Source organism: Vanessa atalanta, chromosome 2 (assembly GCF_905147765.1).
Source record: "Vanessa atalanta chromosome 2, ilVanAtal1.2, whole genome shotgun sequence".
NCBI classification, from domain to species: Eukaryota; Metazoa; Arthropoda; class Insecta; order Lepidoptera; family Nymphalidae; genus Vanessa; species Vanessa atalanta.
Genome location: NC_061872.1, coordinates 12,005,917 through 12,028,837, shown reverse-complemented (window position 1 = coordinate 12,028,837; position 22,921 = coordinate 12,005,917). Strand labels below are relative to the sequence as shown.

The window sequence follows — 22,921 nt, the reverse complement described above, 5'->3', positions numbered from 1 at the left end:
AAACGATTGAAAAACAAATTAAAAAGCGATAAAAGTGAAAACATTCACGACAGATTGTTGACAAATGGGAACAGTTAGACTCAACGGTTTAGTCATTCAACAACGTATAAACTGTACGACACAGATGTGAACGCAGCTTTACGTAAAACACGGTGGTACTAAATAAATAGTTACCGAAGCACCCGAGCGTAATGATTTCACGTACTGCATATCGTATGGATTGGCTGTTATTGGAAATCTAAGTGATATTTATCTGTGATGTAAATTGGAAACTAAGTGGAACTTAACGATAATTTAATGTAGTTTTTACTGCTTTGTTTATCTTACACAGCCTATATGACAAACTAGATGTTGCCTTCAGCTTCGTTCGTTTTAGAATTTCGAAAGAATTGTCGACAGGTTTTAGGTAGCAAAAAGTAGCCTATGTCCTGCAAAGTTACTTCAAAACTTCATCAAATTCAGTTCAGCGGTTCGGACTTGAAAGAATCAAAAGAGAGTTAATTTCACATTTACAACATAAGTTCATATTTTATACGATACCTTTTAATGTTAACCGTTCAAGTACAGTAGCGTTCGTTCATCCCTTATTTTTGTTAATATCTTATACACTTAGTATTTTTTACAAAACATTTCTATTTAGTCGTAGAATAACCAAGTAACACGTGCTACCAAGAGACTTGTGATCAGAAAACTCAGTGGTTAATACACATGAATCTAAATAGATTATGGGTTCAAATCTAACTGTCACTGAAGTTTCAAGTACTTTGTGTAAATGATGTCATGCTCGGTGATAAAAGATTACTTAGTCAATAAAAACCTGTATGTTGGATAGAAATATGTCACATGTATATCCACTAACTCGAATGAAACCAGCGTGGTGGAATACGCTTCAAGGTCTTTCTTAGCAATGAGATATTAGCAGGCCGATACTTTACTAAAGTGAATATGTGAATTAAATCTGCGTTATCAAATTTGTTATATGATTTCTCATACTGCGATTATAATTATTTTTTAATTGTTCCAGAAAGTCATCGGAATCCCGAAATGACATCGGACAGCGCGCTGAACTCTCAGCGGTAAGAAAAAAATATTTATTTAAAAACTTTATTGCACGCAAACACAATAGCACAGCATCAAACCAGAATATTTAAAACATTAAATGAGTGCAAAGACGAACTTATTACTTTTATTAATTCTCTAGGTAGGCGGATAAATGGACCTTCTGATGTTAAGTGATCACCTCCACAAATAGACATAGGCGCTTTAAGAAATGTTTACCATTATTTACATCAAGAATGCGCTACCAATCTTGGAAACTAAGATGTTATGTCCCTTGTGCCTGTATCACTAGCTCACTCATTCTCCAAACTAAGTGAAGCTGCTTGAAGGTAGAATATCTGATGAGTGGGTGGTAACACAGACGGGCTTGAGCAAAGCTCAATCACCAACTTAAATAAAGTCGCTATTACGATCTATTCCTGGCAGCATTTGTAACAGGAATTAAAAAAAAAAAAATTAAACACACACGTTACGTATAAATCACAGTAAAATATTTTTTATTCAAATAGGCTAACATCGATTAGATTTTTATCTACATCGGTTTGAGATGTAGTTACTACTGAGATAATCAGCGAGCAGTTTAATATTTATTCTATTTCGCCAATAATCTGCAATAATTCTCGCTAAACCTCTCTCTCTCTTTTTCGACTTCAAAAAGGAGGAGATTATCAATACGTCTGTATTTTTTTTAAGTACAAAAAAATAAAACTATCTACATTATACTATCGTAAATAGACTTTTAAGTATTCTAATATTTTTCATTTCATTTAACTTACTAAACTCATAGATCGTACCTACATATTGATGACATAGTACATGTAAGTTGATTATATTATTAAGTTGTAGAACAATACGCAATTTGATTATTTTTTATTTTTGTTTATTTTAAAGTCGTTTTTTTTTTGTTAAAATTTTTGTTTATCTCCCTTGCATTTATCTTTTGTCTGCCTTCCTAGTATTTTGCTTCCGATTCATTCTATTCGATGTATCGTATAACGTTGTTGTTGTGATATTTACATTACTACAACAACATATTATATCATGCCCTGTATGAATTAGAATATATTGTAATTATTTAAGTATATTAAATATTTTGAAATTTAAAAGAATAATATATTCTTACCGACCAGAAATGAAAATTACTTTTTAAAAGAACACACTAACAATTATATGACTTTATAGTAAATAGCAATTAACAATAACATTAATTACTTAAAAACATTACGTAGTATAAAACAAAGTCACTTACCGCTGATGACATAGGATACAGCGCCTTTTCTCGGGGAGCTTCATAGTTCCGTTTACTCCCGACCCCAGCAAACGCTTACATTACGATCCAGTCCGTCAAGATTTTTTAAATAAATCCTCATTCCATCGATTTCGCTTTGATTGGTGAAGCTTGACGTAACTTCATCACATAATATAATCTGAACACCTCGTTGTTTTAGTAGCTTGATACCAAGCTGATCTCGAAGTTCAAACACCAGATCGGACTGATGAAGAATTATCGGGTTTTTCCGTCGAAATATTCTTAGTAACATCCCGAAATTCCGAAGTTAGCAGCGTATGTTGGAAGCCGTTGGTCTTGTACCTGAACTCTTACCGAACATAACGGATTTGCTGTTCCATCAGATTGTGAGTGTGAGGGAATAAAGACTACACCTGAGATTACGCACACACTTGTACAATTAAGTACCAAGACTGGTCTCTGACATTCGCTGTCGTAGCCGAAAATCAGTCAAATCGACATCATAATCCTCATTACATTGGCTAAACTAAAGCGTAATAACCTAAAACACAAAACAAGTCTGTTTGTTTGACCTACTTTCGCACCCTAACTCACTGTCATGAAGTTAGGACGGAGCGTTAAAAACAACGAGATGAAGAAGGACAATATGTACTCCGTTTACCTAATATGATAATTCTTCAGAGGAGTCTCAGGTTACTGTGTAGTAAGCTAGAATAATGTAGGTGCTTTAATGTAAGTATTTACACGCTAGTAGGCCTTATACAGGGCCGCCTTTGTATGTACCATCCACCCAAGTCATGTTATACTGCCGGTTTGAATGGTTAGTGAACCGGTATTACTACATATACAACGGATATAACATCTTAGTTCCTAAGGGTGATGGCGTGGACGATGTAAGTCAATGCAAGTAGGCAATGGCGAACATTTACCATTAGATGACTGGCTGTCTGACTACCTATAATAAATATAAATTGTTCATACATATACCTTTTTCCAGTGAAGCTTAAATTCATTACTACATTACCATTAGACGCTGTTTATTGGATTTATTAACTTATTCGCTATTTAAAGTGTAAAACAATACACAGTGTGTTGAGTAAAACTTATGTTACGGCCTTTTCTTATTATCTTAATCACACAAACTGCACAACACTTTATTTTTCGCTATTACACTTTACTTTGGGTACGACGATATTTTAAATTATAATTAAAGACACTTACTAATTTCATATAACAATTATTTATTTGCCAGCACACTTTTCTTGCACGGTATTTAGCAAACGAATGGCTACTTTTCCGACTTTTATTGTAAGTTCAATTTCGAGTCAAAATAAAAACCATATTATTACTCAAAATAAATATTTTAATCAACCGAGATACTAATATATTTGTAGAATATATTTTTTGTGATTTATTAAAACAATGAAATATTTAAAGTCGATAACACTTATATGCAACACCCAACGTATAAACCAATAATGGATTGGACAGGACTAATTACTACAGGAGCTTTTGTATCACGGTTTCATTTGCATGGACTTCGATTGGATTTGCAAAGAGACTGGTCCTCCTTCTGCAGAATAAATCTATTCTATTTTCCTCAGCTACTCTGTATTCCCTTGTATATGTATTTATGGTACGTAAGCGAAATAACACTATTGACTAGAAATTTAACATAGTTACTTCTTCCGTGACATAGACGTTCACTAAGAGAGTATTTTGAAGTGGAAATTTTCTAGGAAGGAGGGAAGGGAAGGAATGAGGAATTGCTTTTACCCGTACGAAGTCGGGACGGACTACTAGTATATTTTTAATATGAACAAAACTGTATGTTTTATTTATATTAATTTACTCCTTATATATATTGATTGGTTTTTATTATTTGTTTATATCTGCCCGGTGACACGTGAAGGCCACGTTTTTTTATGGTCGTAATTATCTTTGCGCAGCGCGTTCACGTATAACGTAAACAGCAATTACACGTTGTGGCTTTTAGTTACACACCAAATGTATCAAATAAAGCGAATTCGAATATTATTTAAACGCTTATTGCAGCTCATTTCAAGGGTACACTGTGTTGTAATATCAAACTGCGATCCACGGAGGCGGAACAGAAACTTTTATCGCTAGTAAAACATTGCTGTGTAACACTACATTACATTAACAGCCTGTAAATTTCCTACTGCTGGACTAAGGCCTCCTCTCCCTTTGAGAAGCTTTGGAGCATATTCCACCAGGCTGCTACAATGTGGGTTGGTGGAATACACATGTGGCAGAATTTCGTTGAAATTAGACACGTGCAGGTTTCCTCACGATGTTGTCCTTCACCGCCGAGCACGAGATGAATTATAAACACAAATTAAGCACATAAAAAATCAGTGGTGCCTGCCTGATTTGAGCCCGAAATCATCGGTTAAGGTGCACGCGTTCTAACCACTGGGCCATCTCGGCTCTCATCACTTTGTAATTTAAACCTTCATCAAAACTATAACATCTTAACTTATTGCCTCCTATGGCAGGAGGATTGGTTCATTTTTTTAAGCAAAATATTACTGAAATACTTTTTTAATTATTATTAAAATTTTATTGTACACCACTTTAAAATACAGAAAAGTATCTCAGTTAATTAATGTGCAATCCAAAGGGCGGACTTATGGCTAATTAGAGTTCTTCCAAAAAAATCCACCGAAAAGGAGACTTTAAAATAGAACCGGGTAGATGATGGAATAATTTAAAGTGTGTACAAATAAATACTTACTTCGCTTGATGTTTAAAACAATATAATGTACTATATAAAGGTAATTCAAAAACAGTGAATATAACCATTTATTAAAATAACAATTGATAACATTAAGTGCTTTAAATATATACAAATATGAATTAAAAATTGTTACTTGACCGCTTGGAATGGTGGCAAGAATGCTAGCAGCATTTCCCCGTTGAATCGCAATTCCGATCCTCTGGGCTAAAAACGAATCAGCCCTCATGTCACCAGTGGAGGCAATACGGCGAGGTGTTATACTTTTGATGAAGCTTTTTGCACTATAACTCCAATGTACTATATATGTTCATAATATATATAATACATAAATTATGTATCTATTATATATCTTTGAAATAAATCATTGTGTAAACACGAGAAGGAAAGGTAAACTAATAACACCTAATTTCCGACTTCGCAAAGTTAATATATCGTTCATGGGGTACGGTATCCGTTTCTATAATGAGATTCCACAGTAAACTTAGACAATTTACAAAAAAATTAAAAGCTCATCTACAAAGCATTGATAAATACGGCAAAATACTCAATGCAAGATTATATTGATAAAAAAAAGAGTGGATATAATGTTTGTTAATTTCTATGCAGCATATATATAATTCCCTACTTGGTGGTAGGGCTTTGTGCAAGCCCGTCTGGGTAGGTACCACCCACTCATCAGATATTCTACGGCTAAACAGCAGTACTCAATATTGTTGTGTTCCAGTTTGAAGGGTGAGTGAGCCAGTGTAACTACAGGCACAAGGGACATATCATCGTAGTTCCCGGTGCGGTAGTGACCAATTACCATCAGGTGACATATTTCCTCGTCCGCCTACGGATATCATAACAAAAATTGTCCTTTGTTGACATACTCTGTAATTAAAATGATGGAAAAGAGTAATTACTGAGTTGCTTGTCGATTGTTCCCGGTAGAATCTACTTTCTGAAACGGTGGTACCCCTTACATTTAAATCAACACTCTAACATGGCGGTTCAATAGTGCTTTTATGAGCCTACTTGAATTAATAATACTATTATTTAAACTTCAATGTCAATAATTTTATATACGTATGTTATTAAATTTAGTTTTATTAACATTTTACCAGTACTCCAAATTTGACTGGGACGAATTCCTTTCAGAATATGTTCTTATGTGTACCTTTGTGTGTGTAATTCAGAATAAGTAGTAAGTAGTTTTTTTGCGAGTTTATTAGTATATTAGTTTGTTTACGCGTTACAACAAGGAGTAACCTTGGTTTTCAAGTTTATAATAAGCACTGTCCCGAATAAGCCTTTTGTTATCTTTCCAGTATGAATTTCGACACATATTAACGCCACTATCTGCATTTATATATGGCTCTTCTGTTGTAAAAATATATGAGATACAAATTATGTCATGGCTAAACATGTATACGATAATAAGAGATGATGACTATCTTTTTTATTCAATAAAGAATAATTACGTTTTCTTATTGGTTGTCAAATTAAACACTTCCAACGATTCGGAAATGAAAATACCCTGACCGGAGAAGAACCGACAAAAGAAACTCAGCGGGTTTTTTTAGTTTATTTATAATTATTTACATGATTATATTAAATATCACAAAGAAATAGCCAAGAGGGGACCCTTTCATTCTTAAGGTGTGCTATCAAACATGAACTCACTAATTGTAAAACAACGTTTTCACAGAAGCGTTCTTTAACAATTTTTTAATTCTCTTTAAAGAGCAACAGTGCGAGTTGCCGTTTCTTCTCGATGGAAGCTGCTTCCCGAAAATATATTAGAGTTGGAATATTGACTATTTAAAAAGGTTTTATTGTAATGTTTATTAAATAATGTACTGGATTGTGATTAATTAATAGTTTCCGTCTGGGGTGGGGTCCCGCGTAAAAGGGAGAGTTGTCAGGAGTTACTTTATGTCTTTCTCTGTCAACATGTATGCATAAATATGATTTCATAAATATCGGTTGAGTAAGTAGTAGAAGTCGTTAAAGTGTATTCTTTTTGCAAGTGTACTTTTAAGTATTTTAATTGAAGTGATTTTATCGTTTTTCCGATCGGTGTTACCAATGAACATAATTTTTACATTTATTTATTTAAATATTTATATTTTTTTGTTGTAGTAGTTGTTCATATAGTCTTGTACTTTGGAATGATCCTATCTTAAGCTGATAATCTTTTATTTTCCGAAAAAAAAAAAAAATCGTGATACGTTCGTAAAATATTTCAGAAATAGTATAATACGTAAAGTTGACACAAGCGTCATAAACTTGCTGTCCCTCGAGTACATAACTTTTTTTATGGGAATATTTTTTGCAGTGAGCATAATATTCGGAGACGCGATCTTGAGAAGTAAGCAATAATTTGAGGACACATTATTTATAAAGAGTGTTAAGAGCCGGATCCGCCGCGGAAACTGAAACGATCAAACGATCCAAATATTCGTGTCTTTTTCAAAATTATTCTAAATTTTGTTCCATTTGCTGTTGAAGCACTCGACGTTGGAGTAATAATGCAAAAACCTTCTTTGAAGTATAACACCTCGCCTTTATTGTCTCCACTGGTGACAGGAGGCCTGGTTCACGTTTTTTTTGCGTCAGAATTGCAATTCAACTGGGAAATGCTCCTGGCGTTCTTGCCACAGTTCCACGCAGTCATAACTTATACGGTAACTTTTTAAAATTTCTTTTGGTAAGAATTATTGAAAAATATGTAATATCACTTATATCGTAGCTACGTACGAGTATATAGCTGTTTTATAGTTATGGTATAAAGTCGTAGTACACACACACACACACACAGACACACACACACACACACACATACATGCTTAAAATATACTTTATCGTCAAAACCGGTTGATCAGTCATTATACGAAAATTATTTGAATTTAACACCGGTTCCAAATTTAAATTATATCTAGAAAGCCTGTCTTTCCTTTTTAACTTCAGATTTGAATTTAAAGTATTGTTAAATATATATTTTGAAAATATCTTATATTATTTATTCTAAACGATACGTGCTGTTATAGTTTTACTTAAGTGTTTTTTTTCTGCAGCGTTTTCAAGAAATCATCGCCGAACAACAAATTGACACTGTACCTGGACTCGAGAGACTTGGTGGTAGAGAATGGCAGCATTGATAAGATCCAGGGCGTCCTGCACGTGGATTCAGAATGCTTGGAAAATAAGAAATTATTCGGACAAGTCACATTAACTTTTAGGTAAGAATTTTACATCTATCATTGAATCATATTTAACTTATTTAAAATAGGTAGGTAGATTTGTGATTTGGCCACATTATGGTAAGTGGTCACCGCCACCCATAGAGATAGGTAAGAAATATCAACTATCTCTTATATCGTCAACGCACCACCAACTTTATGAATGAAGATGTTACAACCATTATGCTTGCTGTTCTGCTCACTCACCTCTCAAATTGGAACACCAGAACTCAAAGTATTGGCGAAAGACTATCCGTCTGAACCACAACGACCCATCACCAAGTGTAATCAATCTTTAATATATATATTTTTAGCACCATTAAAAATCTACGGTGTTCATTGAAACATTTCGTTTTTGAAAGCTTTTGATTTGACTTAATAACTAGTATTTATTTTATACATCTATCCACTTCCAAATGAGAAATTAAAGGCCGATGCTCATTTACCATGGTAAATGAGCATACTTTATTAGTAGGAGGGAGTGGCACACGTGCTAATAAGCTGTCTTAGTGTGCGTTATACGATTAAGAGTAACGACAGCAAAAAAAAGCCAAATTATATCTGATAAGTTTAATTAATTATAACGTTAATAATTCAACAAATCAAGTGAGTAAACAGATCTTTACCTTCTTATGATGACGGGACAATGGATACGAGATGATGCCGAGATGACCCAGTGGTTAGAATGCGTCTATTTATAACGATAATTTTGGACAAACCCAGACAAGCAACATTTCCATGTGCTTCATTTGTGTTTATAATAATCTCATGTTCATAGGAAATGAATTCTGATACATGTGAATTCACTAACCAGCATTCGAGGAGCGTAGTGGAATTAACTCCAAGACTTCTCCTTAAAGTAAGGCTTTTTCCTAGCTGTAGGTACTTTAAATAATTTCATTTATTGTTTTAGGTAATGTGTTTTAAGGTATTACTGATATTTCCATTTTTAAGGGATCAGAATCGAACCTTTGACTTTTCTATCTCTAAGAAAACTTCTGATGATCGACAAAACACTTACTTGCTATTCATATAGAAACATTAAAGCTATCAAGTTTACTTCTATGACTCTACTAGGATGGTCATTTACTGGTCATGTAATCAGAAATTAAAAAGAATGTCGTAATTCGTAAACATAGACCAGTGTAGAATGAATGCGGGAAAAAAACCGAGACTTTTATTTTCCCTCGAATCCAATACTGTTCATAAATAATACAAAAGTCATTTAGTTTTTTCAATAACGAAATATCTTTTAGCTTACAATATAAATGTATTCCCATTTGGAAATGAATTATCGGGTAACGTTGGTATATTTACAAAATGGAAAATTATTAAAATACTTTTTGCTTATAATAAATATTTTGAAAGATATTTATTTCCCTATACATGCCATGCTCAAATGAATGCTTGGATTTATCTTATATATTAAAATCGTAAGCCGATTTTTGTCCCAGTGATTATGGGACGATGGCTGCATATATAAAATCGATTATTGTCTCATTTTGAAGAGTTTTAGTCGTAGATGTGCATAAAATTAAAGAGTATTCTGATTGCAATTTACTAAATTGTTACTGTTTAAGAAATAATTAATTTTAGAGAGCGGAAAAAAATTACAGGCCGGCTAGAGATCTGTACTACGGCTGTATAAGAAAAAAATGAACACGTAAACATTCTAACTGAACTAATGTGATACTATGTGGTATTAAAAATTTCATTTAAAAGAGGGTCATGATTTTGGCGCCAAACTTCCTGAAATATTATTTGAATAAACGTGAAATTTCGCGGGAGACCCCGGGAGACTAGTATATATAATTATTATATATGTAGTATTATATAATTTAATATTTAATATTTTAATATTGGACAACATCACATACATTACTCTGATCCCAATGTAAGTAGCTTGTGTTATGGAAAATCAGAAGTAACGACGGTACCACATACACCCAGACCCAAGACAACATAGAAAACTAACTACATTGACTCGGCCGGGAATCGAACCCGGGATCTTGGAGTGGCGTACCCATGAAAACCGGTGTACACACAACTCGACCACGGAGGTCGTCTTTTAATTAAATGAGAAGTTTAAATAAAAACGTACATATGACAAATGTTTATGGTTTAATATAGTAAATACAAAAAATCTTATTCAAATAAGCCTCCGCTAAACTTGACTTGAGCTTAAAAGCCCACTTTAAGAATTTGTCTTGCCAGCAAGCTTAATAGCCGTGAATGTGGATTCCACTAAAACGCACTGTCGGGCAACTTAGAATAAATTTCCTCTCTTGAATACCAACTGTATATTGTTTTAAACTATCTTGACTATAAAAATCTAAATATTCTTTAAAATCTTTTACAAGCCTTTTTATGTTAGTTATAGTCATGTTATGTTGTGCGTATATTAAGACTGGTTCGGAATCTAGTATCTAAAAGACGAACATACAAGAAGTTACTTTATTCAACCAGTTAAATTACATACATTTATTGAATACAAATAAATTATTATTATTTATCGTGTATAAAGATCAACCAATATTAACTTGTTGATTAATATATGTACCTAAATAACCTTTTATCGAGCCTTTTTTAGGTAATGTTATTTTTACATTAGATAGATAGAGAGATAGAAAAACATCGTGATGAAACCTGCATGTGTCTAATTTCAATGAAATTCTGCCACGTTATCGTTCCTCCGAAGTAGGTCGTTGGGACTTTGGTGAACTCTTTCCGTTCGTATCAGATATACGACATAAGAAAATAAGGGAATAGAGGTTACCCTTGTGTTTAAGCACACACTTGATGTTTAGAATATATCCTACAAATCTGGTTAGCCTCAACGACCATTCTTAAAAACGTCCGTGACGTGTGGTTCGTACCATTCCAGATAGTTCCATTCCGATTAATCGTCAATACATCCTTACTGGGTCAGGTTTTCTATAATAAGATTCCAAAATTGTATCTAATGTAACAACATTCAAACATTAACAACCAGTAAATTTCCCACTGCTAGGCTAAAGCCTCATCTCCTTTTGATTCCACCACGCTGCTCCAATGCGCGTTGGTGGATACACATGTGGCAGAATTTCTTTGAATTTAGACACATGCAAGTTTCTTCATGATGTTTCCCTTCATCGACAAGCGCGAGATGAGATGTGAAGATTATAAAGAAAAATTAATCAAATCAATTTGAAAAATCAGTGGTGCTTGCCTGGGTTTGAACCCGAAATCATCGGTTAAGATGCACGCGTTCTAATCACTGGGCTATCTCGGACAAGAGACATAACATCTTAATTCCCAAGGCGGCGCATTGGTGATGTGAGGAAAGATTAATATTCCTTGCAGTAGCAATTTGCCAGTCCACCTATTAGTCTAGTTTTAAAAAACATTTTAAGACGTTCGCCCTGCGCGTGGTCTCACCCGGTCATATGCCCTCGAATTATAGGACCTTCAATGTATAGTTGCAAACGCTTTTGAGTACTTTAATAAGGTTTGAATGGCCACTGAAATCTGTCAGGAGAAAATCAATCAAATAGCATGAATCAATCATAATGTTTTATTACAAAATATTATTTATTTCTTGTCAATAAATCTTATATTTAAATTTGTAGTTGTATTTGAAATGTTACGAAGATTTGGTTTTGGTTACAGAAAAATACCTTGTATTTAAATTTTATTCATTTTAGTTCAAATATTAGCTCGTTTTGAAAAAGGTATCATTTTATATTTTATTCCTTAAGGAATTTTAAATTAGAAATAATTCAATTATGAGTTCTTCATTTAATATAAATATTATCATTCTAATAATTTGGATTATCATAAGCTTTTCGTCAAGGAAACGACTTCAACTGTATACCAAGTAAGCCATGGCTCAGAGGGATGATTGACATGAACGCTTTCGACACCTTCGTTATATCGAAAGTCAATAGCGATTAAATTATGAGCGACAGAAACAATTCTGTTGTTTTATAATTTTCCCTTCTAAATATTGGCATCTCCTAAAAATATACCAATTATATGAGATGTTTCGTCTACCTACCTTCTATACTAATAAGGGAGGAAATGTTTGTTTGTAAAGCTTAACTAAAAATTATAATAAAGCAATTTACGTGAAACTTATACCAGATGAGTTGCACTTCGTATTTTCAATCGCTTCTAATTTAGACTACTGACGTGACAAGCATTAATTTCATGCCCATATTTTATGAATTACAATGTGAAAGATTTATCCGTTTGAAGAAGCTGGTTTAACGGACAGAATAGGTTTATCAAAACCATATCGAAACATATGAATAACAGTTAAAATTACCGTCTACAATCATTTACAAACTAATATTATCCTCAAACGTGAAGATGTGAATTGCTTTCTCGTAATATTTTTTTACATAAAGCCTTCAGTATCAAGTACTGATGTTATTATAATTGATTCTCCTTACCTCTTTAGCAAAAACTGCATAAATAATTTCTTCCATCGCCACCCAACATTGTGGTACCAACCTTGGGAACTCAGATGTTATGTCCCTTATGCCTGTAGACTGGCTCACTCACCCCTAAAACCGGATCGCAACAGTACTAAGTACTGCTGTTTGGCGGTAGAATATCTGATACCAAAAAGTTCCTGTTCCTTATAAATATTTTCGTTAACTGAAACGAATGAATGACAAAAATATGGCTCTTATAGGTTATAAAAAAAAATTCGTGAACTAAACGGAATAAGATGAAAATGTATCTTTCAATCTCTTAGTGTTAATGTCAGTAAGTCTTTAGAAAGTTTCGACGGGAAAACTAAAAGTATACACGATTGTTCTTAATCTACAAAATTATCATTTTTATTTTTACTTAATGTAAATCTTTCTCATTATTTAAAAGTAAGCATATTTACAGGCTAGGATGTACAACGTATAACCTACAATTTAGTGAACAATAATAATATCCTGTTGTTCAAATTCAGGCCACGACCTCCTATAACATCACACGCGCAGTAGGTGTTAATTTACAAATTATGTGTGCACAAACAGAAGACCCACTATACCTTCATTCTCATAATTTGATGGGATGACATTCCAACACGAATGCCTTCCAAAGTTTGGACTGCTACTAAAAATTACATGACTCGGAGACTGACCAGAATAGTGAATAATTTTAAATTATTATACCGCCCCCCCACACTTCATTTAAATTTAGTAGGTATTCCGTTGTATTGCCCTGCCCACGTCATTTATACGATAACACGGTTTTCTAGCGAGAAAGGTAGAGAATACCAAGAACATAAATATTTATTACAGCTTATGCAACAATTTGATATTTTGTTCATAATTTTTTATTTTAATATATATTACAAGCCGATAATCATTATTTATTAGTGGATTAGTAAACTATTTCAATAACAAGGTAAGCGTATCATTATTAAATCCAATAAATTCATAATATTGTATAGCCGCATAGTAGTGCCAAAGATATAATTAAATCTCCTATCTTATATAGAATTGCATAAATATTTTCTTTGATAATTTGAAGATTTATTTATTATATCCTGAAATACTTACTTCCCAAGGACGTTAGTCAGTGTTTCGGTACCGAAAATTAATCTTTTCAATGTTATGTTTCCCTTTTAACTATCGTATCAGTCTGTTGGTTTCTTTGTAATTATTAGCTAAATAGTTATATAAATATGTATTGTATGCATATTTTATTGGTATATTAGTTTTTTTAATCACGCATCAGTGTTTTGCGTGTTTTTTTTAATTTTTAAAGCATCAGTATCGTTGGGAATTTAGTTAAAAACCGATTACAAGATTATATCGAACCGACAAACAAATAGACAGTAAAATTAATTTATATAACTATAGCGGCTTGCCCTGGCTTCGCACGGGTGCAGTTAATTGATCAAGAAAGTGATATATAAATACAATTTATACACACTGGGACAAAAAAATAATAGAATTTGATCAATAGTTCTGCATATTTTCTTCAATATAGAAACAAAGAAATTATATTTATTTTTAATTTTTATAATCCGTATTTAGACAAAGATGCTTACATATAAATTTTAGATGCATTAAAATTTATTTTGACAATATTTTATTTTTTAATTTGACAATGATAATTAATTATCTTGCGACGTATTTTACTCTTACCTGAAAGCACGATTAAACCCGTCTCTAGATAAGATTAATTGTATTCTCAAGTTGCAAATGCGTCGCCTCAACTGGTAATCATAAAAAATATTCATTCTTACTTGTTTTTAAAGAGATTTTTAGTATATTCTTACATTATAATTTTCTTTAATATTTTTCATCATCATTTAGTGATATCGAACACAATACGCGTGTTAGATTTTTTATAGAGACTTATAAATAAATAAAATAAACATTGGACAACATCACATACATTACTCTGATCCCAATGTAAGTAGCTAAAGCACTTGTGTTATGGAAAGTCAGAAGTAACGACGGTACCACATACACCCAGACCCAAGACAACATAAAAAACTAATAAACTTTTTCTACATCAACTCGGCCGGGAATCGAACCCTGGACCTCGGAGAGGCGTACCCATGAAAACCGGTGTTCACACTACTCGACCACGGAGGTCGTCCGACCACGGAGGTCGTCAAAATACATTATGTCAGGATATTTTAAGAATAATTTCCATTTCTTTATTACTTTATTATATTTTAAGGTTATAAAACAATAAAAGATTATATATGAAACACAAATATTTTATTTAACCATTATAATAGTTGTAGTAATCGTAATATTGTATCAATTAATATTTACATTAACACCAATTACCTAATACTAACTCTGTATCTTGATAATTGCAAAAAACACAATTCATGTATCATCAATAATTTAACAAGCAATAATAATTATACTTTATCACAAAATTATATCATAGCTTAAATGTTAACACCTTGCTGCTCCGGGAAGAGTAAAGAATAAAGTCTTATGTACGGAACTTCCATCACTTATATAAGCCTCACTACAAATGACAAGATTCACAATATTGAACAGAAAAGTCAAAGTACCCTCTTATTTAGTATCAATGTTATCAATATAATTCAAAAATAATTTAAATCTAATTATTATTATTACAGAATTTATTAAAACATTCAATAATTAATAAGCGTTTTTGTAACCTAATTATTTATTTTATAATTCCTTACTTAATCTGTCACGTGTATTAGTTGGCAGGCCAGATAAATCGAGTGGATTGTGCATGTAAAACTTAAAGATATAATATGTTTTAAGTTAAAGCTATACTGCGTAGATACTCGCATTGAATTTTTAATCAGCAAAATTACGATCAGCACGTCCCTTGAGGCTCGCCTTCTGAAGGGATACATCACACAAATAACATCCGTCGATAGAAATTAGATCCACGTCTTGTGACGTACTGTAAGCTCACGTGACGTAAACCTATTGCTGAGTGCTAGAATATTTAAAGCCACGTGGCATTAACTATGACTTTTTTATGATATCGGTAGGCTGACGTGCAAATGGGCCACCTGATGGTAAGTGATCATCACCAGCCATAGACAATGGCGCTGTAAGAAATATTAACCAATCCTTCCATCACCAATGCGCCACCGACCTTGGGAACTTAGATGTTATGTGCCTTGTGCTTGTAGTTACACTGGCTCATTTACCCTTCAAACCGAAACACAATAATACCAAGTACTGCTGCTTGGCGGTAGAATATTTGATGAGTGGGTACCTCCCCAGACGGGCTTGCACAAAGCCCTAGCACCAAGTATACTATGAAATCAATATCTATTGATGTGATTGAAGATTATTATCATCAAACTGTTACTTTTTTTTTTAATATTCGGAGCTTAAATATCGAGAGTATTAATACGCCATTAAACGGATTGTTGACATAGTATAATAATTTATACATCCGATTATACTAATTTAGCTGCTAATAGTTATAAAATCAATGATGCAAATTAAAATACTTGACGTATTTGAATATTACATTTAATGTTGACGATATATGATGCTAGTTGGGATTGCAATGATGGAATTCGACCGAATGTATGCAGATAGGCTTATTACAATTAGTTTGTATACGTTAATACTATAATATTCAAAGTTCTAATATAGCCTTTTGTACACTGGCTAACTTATAAGTGTGCAAATATCGAAGTTCTGAATTCAAAATTCGGATCGGAAACTTCGTAGATGCAATTCGAAAAATCCTCAAGTCTTGAAATTAGCAGTGTTTATAATTTATGTGGTGTGGTGGAGCTCTTCCAGTCGTGTCAGATTTTTCGCCCCATCGGACTATGTGAGAGAATAAAGAAATTATTAGATATTGCGCAGTTGGCTAACTTGACGGTCCAATGTGGCACGTCATTGGTCAATTTAATGATGTCAGTGATGTTATTTTCTTGGTGGTAGCTTTGTGCAAGCCCGTCTGGGTAGGTATCATCCAATCATCACATCATCTATCGCCAAACAGTAGTACTCAGTATTGCCGTGTCCCTGATGGTCGAGTGGAGCAGTGTAACTACAGGTGCAAGGAACATAACATTTTTCCCAAGGTCGGTGGCACAACGTTGGTTGGCGATATACTGATTAATATTTCTTTGCCATTTTCTATGAGCAGTGGTGACTTACTATGAGTTGGCCCATTTTCATATATATTAAAAAAAAATAAAAACTTCGGATGCGTATAGATAAATTGAGTAGAATTGATACTCCAACTATAATATTCAGGACAATAATATTTTTCAAACTAATGAATATTACTCGTTGAAATATTTAAATCGAAGAAATAATTGTTATGGTCATATCTTTCTTACGGAGTTCTTAATATACTTTACGGACGATTCATTGAACGAATAATGACCATCAAACGGAAGCTTTGTTGGAAATAGTCTCACTTAATTCTGTATTTTTGCTAAGGCTTCGACCTGACTACCTCGCAAGGTTAAATTTAAAAAAAAAATGCTTGAGCCTTATTCAAACTGTTTTTTTAAATTATTTGTTAAAAATAGACAGTCGGGCTGAAATATGAACCATCTGGTGGTGAGTCACTATATATTGGCACTGCAAGAAATATTAACCTAACATCGCCAATGTGTCGCCAATATTATGACTTTAAGTACACTGACTCACAAAAAACCAAAATATACTTTATTCAAGTAGGCTGTTACATTTGAATCGTCTTTTTACAGAACTATGTTAACTAAAGCAACTACCAGTTCGGTATGTAGATTCTACCGCGAAGAACCAGCAAGAAACTCAGTCGTTACTCTTTTAATTTATTCGTGATACATTATATTAGTTAAATAAAATTATATGCATAATATATTCTGAATGAAAATCAACAAATATATCATCACATCCTTTAAAACAGAACTCAATAACTCAAAAATATTGCTGTTTGGCGCTAGTATGTGTGGGTGGTAGCTACCTAGACGGGATTGCAAATCCTTCCACCAAGTATAAAATAAAATGTTTCCTCCAAAATATTTTTTCTTTTTTCTAAACGTATTAGATCAACTATGTGTATGTATGACACCGTATAATTATAAATACCGTTAGATTATAATCTATCTCGTGAAATTGTAAACTTTCGAAAGATTGTTAACCGAAACTTACTGCTTACAATTTAACGCATTACTTTTCGGTAGATTATAATCTACATAGCTAATTACATATAAATTATAAAAACTCTAACCTAACCTAACTGAAAGATGATCAACTATCGAAAATGTATACGTTTTTTTGTAGTTGAAAAACCGATCACATTCTTCCGACAGTTTACAATCTCGTGATATACCTATATTATAATCTAACAGTATTAACAATTCTACGGTGATGTATAATTAGATCTATTACAGGAAATGAAGCCAGATTTCACATGAAATCTTATTGCATTTCAATACTAGTCTTTTTATTGGAGTTCAGAGAAAAACGAATCGAATTAAAATTACACGTGTCTTGCAACATAGAAGATAATATCGAACAATTCAATTGATTATTACTTTTAAGAATTTCTTGGAAAATGTTAATAAGTAGATAAAAGTGTTTAACTTTTCTGAGAGAATTTTCATGTTCTCAATTGTGCACCATAAAGCGCAAGTGTGTGCACAAACACATGCGTGCTTTTATTGTTTGATGGATACGGCCCAGTCAGTTATATAAATAATATATATTTGTTACAAGAAAGTATTTGATAATATACTACATTATCCAATGTTAGAACACACATCTAAGCAGTCATCCCTACCCATAGACATTCGCGCTATAAGAGAACCAGAAACTGTATATTTTTGGCGGTAAAATATGTGATGACTGAGTGATATGGTGATGCACAACTACAAAACAAAAACCTACCGCCAAACATAAATTTCAAGAGTAAGGGAATCAGCATTATTACGAGCACAAGAGATCTCCTAGATATTCTGAGTGTAACCAATATTATTTTTCACACAGCCACTATATTTTGTGAGTGGAACCAATATTATTTTTCACACAGCCAATAGTTCTACTAAGACCAATTTTTAGTAGAATGTCTTAGAAATTCGATCTTCAGATTTCTTAAATATCAAAATTTAAATACAATATTTCGTCTTGCATATCCAGTTAAGAGGCGCCCTAAGGCTCTTTAAGTAAATTGAACGATTGCCAGAACTAAGATTTGAGACGCCCTTGACATAAAGGAAGGCAGCCAAGTTCGTGAATATTGTATATCATTATTTTTTTCTGCGAAAAGAATTTTTATTTGAAACGTATTTTTATATTTACTACTACTGAAATCTATAGTTACAATTTTCATATAAAAAGTAACTATATCCTGTAAAACTATAATCAACAATCTATCTATGAATAAATACAGATATTTAATGATAGTTTACTTGGTTGGTACCAAATGGTATCCACACATCAGATATTCTACCGCCAAACAGCAATACCACAAGTAGTAGTTCCCATATTTGATTGAGCATTTGCGATGTAAGGAATGGTAAAATAAATGTACGGTGCCTATGTGTTTGGACAGTGGTGACCACTTATTATGCAGGGCTGTTTGCTATCTTACAAAAATATGAATATTGGAATACGAAATAAATAAAAATTTAATCGAATACGAAGTAAAAGTGCTAAAAGATAAAACGTAACAGTTGTATTGTGTATTACAAATACAGAGTATTGAAAATTTTTAAAAATAGAACCTTATATAAACTTATAACACTTTTATTAATTGTCGTTCTTATTACCATTAACTTAAGACTCGAATTGCAACCAGTACACACTGTATCTGTAACCCTACATAATGTTAAAAATAATTCATTGATATGCCTCTCGACTATAGACGATCATAGGCTACTTCTGTTTCCGTTAATCAAAACTAATCTAATTTTTAAATGCCGAAAGCATTAAAGTACTACACAAATGACACAAATATAATGTAACGAATTTTATAAAATATCAATACCAAAATACCAATACTAAGATTCATTCCATGAAACCGCATTAATTTTACAAATAACAAATATATAAAATGTTTTTAATGGATATATTCGGATGAGTATGAGTTATTAAATATTTTACATCTGATACTAGATTAATAAAACAATACCTTTGCCCTCGAATGTGTAGAACGCAATAATGTGAATTAAAAAAAAAAAAAAAAAACATTTAAAAATTTAGTTCGCTCGGTCATCACCTTATTCTCATGGTTCAGACTTTGCTTTTGATTTTTATAAAGCGCTTAAAGCGATAATAAATCAAAGACAACATATAATACAATCAGATAATACATATTTTGTTATATATATGTTGCTGACGCCAGAAGTTCAATAATATGTAAATTATTTGTATAATATGTACCTGCTGGTATGGCAGCAGGCATTCCTGGGTTTGTTATTATGTTTAATATTTTAGGCGGACAGGTAAGACTGACGGTAAGTGGTCATCATCTGCCATAGACATTGGCGGTATAATAAATACTAAACATTACCTTGAAAACTAAGTTGTTATGTCTCTTGTGCTGGTTAACACTGGACTCACTCACACTTCAAAATACTAAGTGCTGCTGTTTCGTGAGACAGTCCTATCATTAAATGAACTATATTCTACCGCCATCTACTAATTGAAACACTCTAAATAGATCTATTCACTCGCGAAGATGCCTCCACGTTAAATTATATTATCGACGTGTATTATTAGTACGAGTGAGTGACGCTCGTGTTCTCAAGATCTCTCAGAGTGCCTGAGACGACTAAGAGTAAAGATAGCGCGAAATTACAAAATAAATAAATTAATCTAAATAACTTGGGAGACTTCGTGGGTCAATCAAAATCAAAATTTACTTTATTCAAGTAGACTGTTTACTGCAATGTATTAAACGTTAAGCTAACATCGGTTCTTCATAGTATACTGTAAATATATTCTGGTCATGTCCTAATTACCATTACAAGGTGCTTAACGTCGTAAAGAGTAAGTATATTTGCGTTAGCAGTACTAGGATTTATCGACGGTAACGACTTACTATCAGATGTGGCTAGTTGATTTTCTTGTCTCAAGTCAATTGTGGACTTACAATCAGCATGACCAATTTTAGTAATTGATTAAAGTATGTTTATTTATATTCCAATCTAATGGTTGATAAATCTACTTAAAAAATTGAAGGGCCTCAGAAATGTTACTTGCAGCAAATGTTTTTCAAATTGTATTCAAAAACTCATCGTTTGGAAAGAGGTTACACATTAAAAAATATTTATTCGATTTTCAAAATATTACGATATAAAAATTGGACGACCACTGTACGTCCACGTTCATACGTCAAATATAATGAACGAAAATGAATACTGTAATAAAATATGAATTTATATTTTGATAATAAAAATGTAAACCTGTCATTGCCTGAAGAGTTTTTATGTAATTTCTTTTTTTTACCTTGTTTATATAACAAATATGTTGGATTTTTGATTTTAATGATTACGTAATTGCACTCCAAATTAATAATAAATAATTACTCAATCATTACGCCCGTCGGTTGCTAACATTAAAACACAACTTACATCGTTTATTTAATTTGTTCTGTTGACAGATACGGTCGCGAAGATGAAGAAGTGATGGGCCTCAAGTTCTGTAACGAGGCAATCATGAGCCTCGCGCAGATATGGCCGCTGCATTGCAACCTTGAGAGGGAACCGAACACAGCGTTGCAGGTAAAGCAACATTATTACTAGTAACTGGTTTTGAATTCGCACGCAATAACACGGTATATCCGTGTTATTGCGTGCGTATAAAGTACTAAAAATAGAAATTATATACCAAAACTTTCCCCGTAAATAAAGATTGAGAGATCTCTATTGATGGATTTCTATCAGTGAATACGTAATGTTTCAGATACTGCTGTAAGGATATGGTGTTAACATATTTACTGAAAGATGCGATTGGTGGACTTTAATTATTCTAAGTAATCAGCCAATCCGGATAAAGGGGCTAGCTCATTGTTATTCGTCTACCACCAATAACATTAACGCTAAAGAAGTTATCAATCATTCCTTAAAGTCAATGATTCAAAACATCACTTTGTCTTCTTTATGGTTTTTAACGAGCCAATTTCGTTGATTTTGATCCTATCTTATAAGGCCGTAGAATCGGACGGACAAATGCTGTCCATAGACATAATGGCGCCGTAAGCAATTTTAAACATTTTCGACATCGCCTGTGCCAACTTTGGGAACTGATATGTGTCCTTGTGTCTGTGCTTACATTAGCTCACTTCAAACCAGAATACAATAATACCAAGTATGCTGTTTGGCCGTAGAATATATGACGAGTGCGTGGTACCTACCCAAACGGGCTTGGACAGTGCTCTATAACCAAGTAAGGGTTCTGCATGACATGAAATATTCTCAGTTGCAAATATTGAATTCTCTTTCCTAGAAAAACACGTAAGGGAATAGTGAGTGATCTCGTTTTTGTGCGTACTGTGCACTATAATATTATGTTTTGTGCGGTCACGAGGAACATCAAAAGTAAATAAATAAATATTGGACAACATCACATACATTACTCTGATGCCAATGTAGGTAGCTAAAGCACTTGTTATAGAAAATCAGAAGTAACGACGGTACCACAAACACTCAGACCCAAGACAACATAGAAAACTAATGAACTTTTTCTACATCGATTCGGCCGGAAACCGAACCTTACGGGACCTCGGAGTGGCGTACCCATGAAAACCGGTGTACACACTACTCGACCACGTGACGGAGGTCGTCAGTGGTTATATATCATTAATCCGATTTCCACACAGCTTTGTATCTTTGTACGCAATAGTGATATAGAATTTATCAACGAATAGCTTATACCAACGAAATAAAGACTAATTAACAACTTTGATATTTAATTGACGTGAAATAAAAGGACTTTGAAATCGAAGTAAAACTAAGTGGTTATTTACGTAAGCGGAAAACTGTTGTATTATAAATAAATATATTAGAGGAAATTATACAAGAACTCTTTGCAGAGCATAATATATCAGAACTATTAATAAATCGCCTGGAATATGTAAATATAAGGTTTATATCAACTACTACCTCGAACGGTATTAATAATTTATTGCAAGGCATGCCAAACAATAACCAGTATATTAAATCGCAGA

The 22,921-nt window shown here is 32.9% G+C and overlaps 1 protein-coding gene across 1 annotated transcript in view; it reads left to right on the top strand.

The window, feature by feature from the left end:
• The first annotated feature begins 1,028 nt into the window (after positions 1-1,028).
• The window catches only part of LOC125073362 (arrestin homolog), a 52,190-nt gene continuing 30,297 nt past the window's right edge, over positions 1,029-22,921 (top strand). Inside the window, exons 1-3 of the mRNA XM_047684168.1 lie at positions 1,029-1,076; positions 8,129-8,293; positions 21,356-21,476. Of these exons, the coding sequence (XP_047540124.1) occupies positions 1,045-1,076; positions 8,129-8,293; positions 21,356-21,476 (318 nt within the window). The 5' untranslated portion in view covers positions 1,029-1,044. The remainder of the gene's footprint in view (positions 1,077-8,128; positions 8,294-21,355; positions 21,477-22,921) is intronic.